We start from the raw sequence: 11591 nt of genomic DNA on the forward strand, positions 1-11591 counted from the left end.
CTCTATCGACATGTGTGACTGGATGATGTCGAAAGCTGAAGAGAAGTCTGCAAACAGGATGCGTACATAAGAGGCAGGTGTTTCAAGGTGTTTGTAAATCCCATTCTGCAGGGTTGTGACAGCATCTTCCACTCCCCTTTTCTCTCTGTAAGCAAACTGTAATGTGTCCATGTGAGCTTGGGTTTGTATTTTGAGACAAATTAAAATGATCCGCTCAAAGCACTTCATAGCAACAGAAGTGAGTGCCACTGATCTAAAATCATTCAGTCCAACTGGTTTGGTTTTCTTAGGAAGTTATAAAATTTCCGCTGTTGTCCATATCACTGGGACTTTGTGTGTCAAGTGATTTCTGAAACAGTCCTCTGAACACCGGGCTCAGTTGTTCTTTGCAGTTCTTTAGGATGGTGCCTTCCAGCCTGTCAGGGCCGGCAGCTTTCCATGTCCTTATATGGGAGAAGATCCTCCCCACTTCCTCACAGCTTACCCTGATTGGTGCACTTGCTTTTCCATCGAGGCTGATTGGATTGGCTGCCACGTCACTCTCCCATCTTGCAAAGTGTTCATTCAGGGCATTTGCTTGCTCGACTGTATGTACTGGGGTGTTTGAGTGGTGATTTTGACCTATGATAGTTTTAATACCCCTCCACGCCATACGCAAGTTATTTTCCTTGAGTTGTTGTTCAACTTTGTCTTTATATTGGCTCTTGCCCTGTTTGGTTTTCGTCTGTATTTCCTTCTGAATCAGCTTGCCTCCATGCCTGTGATTTGCTTTATAAGCTCTTTCTTTATCCACTAACAGTTTGTTAATTTCGGTTGTAATCCAAGGTTTTGAATTAGCAAACTGTTTCACACGTTTTGTCGGGATCACATTATCCACACAAAAGTTAATATTTGACGTGACAACATCCGCATGGTCGTCGAGATCTACAGTCAAAAACGCTCCACTCCGTGCAGTCAAAACAGCCCTGCAGAGCTGTCACACTGTCATCGTCCCACACTCACCCCTTTTCAGTTTTTGTCGGTAAGAGCAGTGTTGGGAAGGATACTTTCAAAACGTATTCCGTTACAGAATACAGAATACATGCCCAAAAATGTCATTTGTAACGTATTCCGTTAGGGGGAATATACACTAGACATACAAACAGTTGCCCAAATTCTCGTGGTAAATATGTGGGTCTTAGGGAAACCAATAGGAGTTCTAGGTTTGGGGAATTGATGGTGTGTCTAATGATATGGTGTCTACACCACTTGGTGTTAATGTACATGCATAGCCCTCCACCGATCGATTTCCCCGTGGCTTGTTGTCCTCTATCAAGTCTTAACGGTGTACCAAAGCCAGGTAGGGAAAGACTATCATCGTTCACTGTACAGTTTAACCAAGTCTCACTGAAACATAACAGACACCTATCTCTGTATTCATACCAGTATTGCATAGAGGCATAGAGTTCATCTAATTTGTTCCTTAGCGATCTTTAGATCCTCTTGCACGAACGTGGAGTTTAATTCCTCTTCTCGAGCCACGCTTTCTCTTTGTGCTGACAAGTCGCTGTTCAGTTGGACGTAGGCATTCCAAAGGAAAGTCCGTTGAAGGTTTCCACTGCAGCTGTGTTGTTAGGCCGAGCTGAAGTAGTTGATGTCTGCCATAGGTTATCCTAATTGGCTCGGCGTTTGACAGGAGTAGAGAGAGTAGAGTGATCGCCAGAAAGAGTTCCAAGTAAGCCATGTTACTGTCCATTTTTTGCATCCAATTGCAGACGTTTACATTCGAGACATACAAAAAACACGACTTGACACCGAGGGACCATAATTAACAAACAGAAACAACGGATACAAACAAACATTGACCAAACAATCAGAGCTCCTGTGTGCATGTCAGCCGCTGAGCAGCGCCATCTTTAGTCACGTCTTTAATTTAGACGTGCCTGAAAACTAACTAAATTATCATATATATAATTATAATAACTGTCCTAGTGTAGTAAGTGTTATCAGACATTTATACATTAGTTGCAATTGTTCACAAATGCATTCATAAACCCTCAAAAATGTATGCAACACAATCATTTAGGCTCCTTAAGCCCAGACATAAAAGAGGCAAAGTGTGTGTTTCCAGTGTGAGTGTGTGTGTGTGTGTGTGTGTGTGTGTGTGTGCATGTGTGTGTGAGGCTCTCAGCAGCAGAGAGACTCTGCAGGAAGCTCTCAGTCATGACTGCGTGAGCAGTGAGACAGGAGCAGGGCACGGAGCTGCCTGCAACACCTCTAACTTCAACCAACAGCCGTGGCTCCATCTGTTATTTATTTTGTATGTATGTACTTTCATTTGATGGCTTTGCAATATCAGGAACTGGGTTTGGTGGAGAAGAAAAGGCAGTTTGACTGGATTATATATTTGGATGAAATTACGTTGTTTGTTTTTTTTTTTGGAGGATTTAAAGGTCGTTGGACTTCTGGTGCCAGCGAGGGCCCTGCAGCGTATTTGCAATGAATTCTTGGGAATTCTTGTGATTGAATTTGAATACCTGGTGTAGCCTAATTGTCTTAAAAGCGCACAGAGCGACAGCCTCCCGCTGTTATGGAAAACCTCACCATGGATAACGTGACTGTGGGGAATGACACGTCGCTGCAGGACAATCACACCCTGGGTGTTTGGACTGACTACACAGTTGAATACAAAGTGGTCAGCGTATTTTTGGTGTCCCTCATATGCGGCTTGGGGATTGTGGGGAATGTGATGGTCATACTGGTGGTCCTGACCACCAAACACATGCGGAATCCCACTAACTGTTACCTGGTGAGCCTGGCCGCGGCTGACCTGATGGTCCTGACGGCCGCCGGGTTGCCTAACATCACCGACGCCCTGCACGGCCAGTGGGCGTACGGGTACGCGGGCTGCCTGGGGATCACTTACTTCCAGTACCTGGGAATAAACGCGTCCTCCTGCTCCATCACCGCCTTCACCGTGGAGCGCTACATCGCCATCTGCCACCCAATCAAAGCGCAATTCCTGTGCACTTTATCCAGGGCGAAGAAAATCATCATGCTGGTCTGGGCGCTCACGTCCGTCTACTGCGTCATGTGGCTCTTTCTGTCCGACACGAAAAAGTTGGTGTATGACAACGTGGTTCTGCTCAGCTGCGCCTACAAGGTGTCCAGGAGTTACTACCTGCCCATTTACTTTACAGATTTCGCGGTGTTTTACGTGCTGCCTCTCATGCTGGCCACAGTTCTGTACGGACTCATCGCCCGGATACTTTTCCTCAACCCGCTGCCTTCAGATCCCATGGGCAGCACCCAGAGGTGGAGGAAGGAGACGAGTCAGGGAGGGAGGATGGTCAGCAGCTGCTCCTCCAGCAGCACCACGGCTGCCTCCCGCAGACAGGTGGGACACACGTTCTGCTCCTTAACGTTTACAGTCAGTGGTGGAAGATTATAAGTATTCAGATCCAGTACAAGTAGCCTACTAACACCACACTGTAAAAATACTCTGTTATGAGTAAAAGTCCTGCATTGAAAATGTTACTTAAGTAAAAGTATATACGTATCATCAGGAAAATGTACTTAAAGTATTAAAAGTAAAAGTACTCAATGCAGGAAAAATCGTCACATTTTAGAAACTGGAAACGATCCAAACAGTTGTGTGTTGTAGGCCTGAATATTGTTGGGTAGTTTAATTAATAATCAAACATCACATTTATAAACTACATGTGTTTTGTGTGCAAAAATCTTAATTTGTAAAGTAACTAGTAACTAAATTTGTCAGATTAATGTAGTGGAGTAGAAGTAGAAAGTGGCATGAAAAGAAAAGACTCAAGTAAAGTACAAGTACCTCAAATTTGTACTTTTTACTGTATAGTAGGCCTACTTGAGTAAACATACTTAGTGACATTCCGCAACTAGTTACAGTAGGTGAAGTAGTAGTCCATTGACTGATGATTGTGTTTGTGCAGACTTGCAGAGAATGTGTCCAGCTGGGCCACAGGTTGATTGAATTTCCTCCAATCAGAAACAAGTTTGAGTGATGTCACTCAATCCCCTCATACCCAGTCAGAGAGATCCACAAGACTATGCTTTATACAAAAAAAAAAAAAGTGTGAGGAAAATAATGTAATTAAGGAAAGTGGAACAATGCACCGGCCACGGGCTCTGTTACAACTGACCCACACACTGGGGCACATCTAATACAAATATGATAATAAGGTATTTAGGAGCAATAAGCAATAAAGTGGTAACCCGTTCCCTATATATGCCACAAACTGCACATTTGATGAAGGTGATACAAAACAGAAATGAGCATAAAACATTGTTATAACAGCATATGGAAACATTTCATGTCACTGTGCACTGTTATAAAACTACAATAACAGGGCTCCTATTTGGGAGGGTTGTGCTGCCTAAAAAGTGCAGTCAACACCACTCACAGTCACAGATATAGAGCATATGAAAAACCATCTTATTTTGCCCAGCTGAGCCAAACACCCCAAGCAGAAGATCTGTAGTGGACTTCTGAAATAAGTCATCAGTTAAATTAAATTGTGTTTGTCAGGGCCTGTTATAAGCAACTCACATAAGATTAGTAAGAGTCATGAATTATTAACATCAACAAACAATGTTAAGTATGTTTATGGAGCTGTTAAAAAGGGATATTCAGTAGCCCAGACACAATATTAAGGTTAACACGAGACGACGAGTGTATCTATAATTGAATAAAATATGCATTTTCTATTCAAATTCAAATTGTTCGCTAAAACATTTCTTTCAAAATGTTTCAACTGACCCCAAGCACTCCTACATACTCACTTTACTGTATATGAGTATACAGTGCATCAAAGCACTGCCAGCACTCATTTACTTTCACATTAAATCTAACAAAGTGCACCTAGGACTCAATTTGTCCCTTTTTTTTGTCCAGTGGAACAGAGCAGAGCCACATTTTTTAAAGCTCTGAAGCACAAATTTATAAAGCGGCCTGCAGAATACAACTGACAAAAGTGATAAGACACAAGGTTTTTATAGGTTTTTTTAATGTTAATGGATGCTTTCTTTAGAAGAGCTCAAGGTGCAGCCACCTTTTGAATTACCATGCTCAGTGTTTCTTTGTGTGTGTGTGTGTGTGTGTGTGTGTGTGTGTGTGTGTGTGTTTGTTATGTGCATGCTTAAGAAAAACACCACATGTGTAGTAAACTCAAACTATCCAAGACATTTTTGTGACAAGTTTCATCCACTTCTGACATCATCTTTCCTCTGTAAAAAATAAATTAAAAAAAACACACACACACAGACACACACACACACACACACACACACACACACACACACACACACACACCCTGCAATTAGTTCCTACTTTGTGCACAGACACACAGGCAGATAGCAGAGCTTGATGTTTGTTTATCAGATCACGGGAAGAAACCTTCCTGGAATGACAGTGGGTGTGGTACCCTGAGGGAACTACCACGCTCTATTAGATTGTCTAATCAGTTAACCCCAACTCAAATAGGCGTGTGACTTTTTCTCAATCGGTATGGCTTGTATTGATCTTTGACTGACACACACCCACAAACACACAATCACGTGTCTCTGCGGACACAACTCCTACCATCTACCATGTATGTTACTGAATTACGTAAAGGTCAAGAAGTAATGAGAATCCAGGATTAGGCATTTTGCTCACTGATGACACTGGCAGTGCCCCTATCCAATCCAATTTTGTCACCCGAGTGCAGCGAAGACGACACAGCATAAATATGGATACAATGTAATTGCGCGCGAGTTTCACATCAGGATTATCATCTAGAAAATGATATTAAATCCAGGCTTTGTTTAATTTCGCATACACATCAGTCTTCCAGGTTAGACATTCTTTAACGGCATCGGGATAAATAATGAGTATTTTATGAGATCTACAAAACCAAGGTTTTAAGTTTTTCCAAGGAATAGCTTGGTTTGTTAATGGTCACATTTTCACCCAAACGTGGTGCCACTATTGGTGGAAAACCTACCAGCTGGATTAATCTCTTACCTGACAAAACCTTTGCAGTTATCTTTCATAAATGTCATTTATGCTGTATTTGCATTCATGTTTAAGTTGTGAAGTTATAATGCTGTTCTCTTTCGAAAGACTGTTCAATTGTTCAAACAGTGTATTAGCACAACAGTAGAGGATAATCGCTTTACTTAGCGTTTATGAGCCACAACCAAAATCACAATTCATGCTAGATTTTTGATAGATGTTATTTGAATGACCTTATTTTGGTCTTTGAAGATTTTAAAGTGTTAAAAAAAATTATTCTAATTTGATGATGATGATGATGAGAGCAGCTGACAAGGTTGACAGCCCCAGACAGGACAGCAAGGAATAATAAGTGAGCATGTGTGTGAGGATTGAATGCAGATGTGTGAGAAATAAAGAAGGCCTAAGCATGCGAAAGTAGTCTTCCTGCCTGAACTTGTGCTATAGCTTCATTATTGATTTTTGTAATTAAACTAATCCTTTGATGACCAAATTAAGAAGTTCTAACAGGAGAGTGTCAGGAAGAGTAAGCATGGAGCGAAAATCTAGCAAAATCTGCAACAACTTTAAATTGAATGAAATCAGGATTATATATTTAGGAATAGGCCAGAAAACATTTAGACATGTCAAAAGACCAGCTGAAAATGACTGATGGCTGAATTCCATTTAGCTGTTTGTAGGCATGGCTTACTGGGAAACCATTTTTAGTATAGAGTACCTGTGCGTGTAAAACACTCAAAGTTCAATTAATTGTCCATTTTTATGTGATTTCATTTTGTTTCACACTTTTTTAAACACATGATTGAATTTTCTAAGGTGACAAAGATGCTGGCTGTGGTGGTGATCCTCTTCGCCTTACTTTGGATGCCCTACCGGACCTTAGTGGTGGTCAACTCCTTCCTGGACAAAGCCTACCTGGACACCTGGTTCCTGCTCTTCTGTCGTCTCTGCATCTACCTAAACAGCGCCATCAACCCTGTCATCTACAACGTTATGTCCCAGAAGTTCCGTGCCTCTTTTAAGAAGTTGTGTCACTGCGGCCCTCAGCGTATGGAGAAACCACCTTCTTACAGTGTGGCACTAAACTACAGCGTCATCAAGGAGACATCCAATGGGGAAAGTCCTGACCACTTCACCACAGAAATGGATGAGCTAAACATGCCAACAGATCAGTACTTAGCCGCTAGCATCCTGCCAAATACCAAGAATGTGCCATTCACAGAGCATTCACTGCCAGGGAGTGGTGTCCAAGCCTGAGTAAAAACACACTTTTCCCCCTAAAGAGAAGAGCCGAGAGTCTGACAGCTGCAGTATGGATTCAGTCACCCAGGGGACATTTTAGAGAAGTGGTAATTAAACGTACTCAGACCCTTCCAACTTAATGTCACCAAGGTATTCTCTCTTGGAAATGTTTATTTTAATTGACAAGACAAGTTGCCAAAAGCAAAATAGAATGCTATTTGATAAGCTGACCTTTAGCATTTTGTACAAAATAAGTGCAGGGAGCTTTTACGAATCTTGCTAAAACACATCGATACAGCAAGCTGAAACTTAATTAAAGCAAACTGCTTCCATCCACTCCCTCCTCCCTCTCCACTCTAAACAGAACCAGACTCTGTTAAACCAAACACTATAATTTGTCACATTTAACAGCGGGAAGTTTCGGAAGTGGATACCATGGGGCTGAGTGATATAGCAAAACATTTTATCACAATATTCATCAAAAAAGTAGTCCCTTCATTAATATCTTGATTAATATATCAAGATATTAATGAAGGGACTACTTTGTGTTGATTTTAAGATTCCTAATTCCTATTTCCTTGTTGAACTAAAATCCCTAGTAGGATGCAGAGTTGGAAAAATGACCAAGAATTGTTTAAGCTGCAGACAGAATATATGTTGAAATGATTTAAATATAAATTATACAAAAATAAACAAATAATATCCTCACTCTTGTCAGTCTAACCTATGGATCCCACTGTGTGAAATCTCTACAGCCATATACTTATATCTTGGTTGAGTTAGGCTCATTATTTAAACTACATACATTACAGTTTGTTGCAGGGTGTTTCTCTGAGAGCCTTGCTACTTGTTCTTACGGTTGTGTCTAATTACTGGTGAGAGCACGAGTGCGCGTCATTAGATGGTGATACTTAAAGCTTTAGTGCGTAAATTATTGAACGTCCATTACATTCATGCCATTTCCAAATGAGTTGCTAAAAAGCTTATTGAGACTATCAGCTCCACACAACTCTCTCTGTATTTCTCAGTATGACTATGTTCAGAAGATTGTGTCGTCCGGTGACTTTCCCGCGCAGAAACTCAAGTGAAGATAATTACCTCTTCTGAAGAGTCCATCATGTTTTTTTAATCCTCCGTGTCCTCCTTGGCTACTAGTAACTGTGTGGAGGAGGGGTGGGGGTGGTGCGCGATCACGGAAGGCTTGTATCATGTGGATGCGCTGACAGTGTTGTTGTCATTACTTAGAATTCCTCATGGGGGAGACAGAAACTATGCATTATAGCTTTAAGGTTCAAATAAGTTCCTGGTATTTCCCGTCTTCCTGTTAACAGTATACATCACCTAGACTACTTGTTCCGTGTCAGACTCTAAATTACATTAGACTAGCCCTGTTTGGGACTCTCATCAACTCTGTGGCCTAACAGGGCTCCAGGTAAAGCCACACCACCAAACATTACCTTGTTTCTCCACAGCAGCTTTTTACCATTGAAGGCTATTGTAGCTGCAGAGCTGTCGCTTTCTGTATCAGCACAAAAAACCTTTCTCAAAGGAAGTGCTCATCTTTCCTGTCCAACTATCCAACCTCTGATAACAAAATAATAGCATGTGACATGTTTAGCTAACTCAACCTATCCCGCTGTGCCTATCTTGGGAAGGGGGCTGTCCATTTCCAGAAGACTACCATATGACCAGTTCTTTTTTTACTACTAAGTTGTGTAAGGGATTACAATTTGTGTAAGGGATTACAATTCAGTAGTTTAAATTATAAATTACTAATCCCAGTACCTCTCTATTACTTTGACAGTTTGGGGGTTGACTTGTTTTCATTCTTACCGGTAGTTTGATGGAGGTGGGATCTCTTGGGGTCTCTGTGCATTCACTGGAGAGACTGGTCTGCTACAGTCTGTCTTGGTCTGGGTGTTGGAGGTGCAGGGAGGTAGATAGCCTCCACCAAAAGAAATGCCACTAACTCCAACATTTTCTTAGGCAATGCTCACATTACAAGCAAATGTGGCCCAAAAAATACTATTTTTTGGCTCTCATTTTAAACCGATCAGATTTTTTTCAAAATAGTGTGGACACAGAAATTAGATTTTTTTCAATGAAATTTGGTCCAGCGAACGGACGGTAGCTTAGGAAACGGACCTTCAGTTAGTGGCTGTAGCAACTCGAATTCTGCCCGGGGTAACAGTGGGCTGGTAAGACACAGAGCTGTACACTGTTACCCCCAGCCCACCTGTTAAAGCCATGTAACGGCCGTAAAAAAAGAAAGTTAGCTGATCCAACGGGTATCCCGGGATCGGACCCCTGGTGCTGGGTCTTACGCTGGCTGAATTTAAGTTTTAAGTTGTTATTGATTGATCCGATGATGCCTGATACAGTCTAGTCAGAAAGATTGGATATGGAGAAAACACAAACGGAATTGAGCATTAAGCCCCGTAATATGAATGTAGCCTTTTGCATATTGTGTCGTATTAGCTGTTGGCTGGCTGCTTGTTAAACTACAACATCTCGTTTTCTTTTTCTACACATGTTAAATACATAAGATGTAATGTGTGGGTGTGGAGGCTTCTAAGTGGTAAAAAAGTCAATGACGGTCTGGGCTAAGTAACAGAAGTAATGAGGGATTTAACTAATTTATTCTAACTCTAACCTTTGCTGTTTAGTAATTAGTAAAGTAACGTTATTGAAATGAATAATATGTAATGTGTAACATTTTTCAAGTAACTTGGATAAATGGCATATGACAGCTTTGTTTCTGTGTTGGGATTGGTAATAGTAGGCCCTATGTCATCACGTAATCTTAATTCATCAACAGTATATCAAAGTTTCGTCATTTTCGAATCAAGGAAATTTTCTATCCCAATCAGTGTTCATATCGCCCGGCCCTAGGATACCATCTCTGTGGTGCTTTTAGTTGAAGCAAGATTCTTTTCTCAAGGTATGTTTCGACACAAGGTAACTATTTTAAAAGGAACTACAAGGTTTCTTCAGCCAATTGTTGAGTGTGTTTCCGCCGCGGTCTAAAGACCCGTGAAGATTAGACGAATTAGTCTGCTGATGACATTACAGGATAAGGGCTGCATGTGGTTGCAGGGGTAAACACACTCTGCAGCCTGAAGTTCAGTGTGCCCGCTGTTTCGTCTAAGAAACACTTAACAACAACAAAATACAGCTCACGGTGCTTTAGATCATAACCACTGAGAAACAATTTAAAAAGAAAAGGGTTTTATTTGTCTCATTCAAAGCATCGCTTTCTCTCGCTGATCCCAGACAAACGTCCTCGCGCAATCTCAGCAGAGCCTCAAATGGTCATAAATGATACTAGAGACCTCAGACGCTGGGCCTGCTCTCCATTCCCCATACCAGACTCTGTACCTTCGGAGACAGAGCCTTTAGTGTTGCAGCCCCATCCCTCTGGAACACCCTCCCTGCAAATATCCGAAATGCTACATCCCTGGACATTTAAAAAAAAAAACTCCTTAAACACCACCTGTTTACCACAGCCTACAACCTCCTTTAGCTTAACAACAGTAATTCTGTAAAGCGTCCTTGGGTTTCATGAAAGGCACTATATAAATAAAAGTTATTATTATTATTATTATTAGCGTAGTGATGTAGTAATGCACTGTAAATCATATTTGTTCCACACATTTTTTACTGTATGCACCACATTGACTGCAGCTGTATAAGAGCGCGAAGATCCACATAGGGAGGAGGTTGGGGCAGATAGATGGGTCCTTAAACACAGGGCTTTTAAGCGGGGGGAGCGGAGTTTGAAGTTAAGAGGAAAACACAAGACAGGTGTTTGTGTCCCGGGTGTACTTCTTAAGGAGACCGGTGTTTTGACCCAAACCACAATCTTTTTCAAATCATAACTAGTCGTTTTGGTGGTCGTCAGCGCGTGACGGTCACCTTTAGTCGGCTAAACTTAACTGCAACGGCCGCTATCACGACCGCCCCCTCACAGTAACCTTTTGTAGGCTAAATTTAACTGTGAAAGTCGCTAAACTTTACTGTCATGTGACTGGTCGTCATGTGAATGACCGGCGGTCGCCGTAATTTTGTAGTATATCATACGAGTTGTTGTGCATAACCTTTCGAACGATATCGTACAAACCTGTTCATGAGAATGCATCGCTGCAAAGGTATGAATAAAATGCAGTAGAGGAAAATGAAACTATAAGCTGTCTGCACAAAATCATCTGTTGATGGTTCTTTATTTGTTCTTTAGAACGCAACCCATAGGTGTAATTTACAGGGGTTTTGATTATTATTATTATTATTATTAAAACAATTATAATTTCCTTTACATAAATAAAGACATTTGCACCATAACTTG

At 41.4% G+C, this 11591-nt stretch overlaps 1 protein-coding gene across 1 annotated transcript; it reads left to right on the top strand.

Annotated features, from left to right (window-relative positions):
* Nucleotides 1-2180: 2180 nt before the first annotated feature.
* Nucleotides 2181-7732, top strand: trhra (thyrotropin-releasing hormone receptor a). Its single transcript, XM_031278402.2, has 2 exons — nucleotides 2181-3376; nucleotides 6824-7732. The coding sequence occupies exons 1-2, from the start codon at nucleotides 2570-2572 to the stop codon at nucleotides 7262-7264; spliced, it is 1248 nt and encodes a 415-aa protein (XP_031134262.1). The 5' UTR covers nucleotides 2181-2569; the 3' UTR covers nucleotides 7265-7732.
* Nucleotides 7733-11591: the final 3859 nt, after the last annotated feature.

This window comes from Sander lucioperca, chromosome 10 (assembly GCF_008315115.2).
Source record: "Sander lucioperca isolate FBNREF2018 chromosome 10, SLUC_FBN_1.2, whole genome shotgun sequence".
NCBI classification, from domain to species: domain Eukaryota; kingdom Metazoa; phylum Chordata; class Actinopteri; order Perciformes; family Percidae; genus Sander; species Sander lucioperca.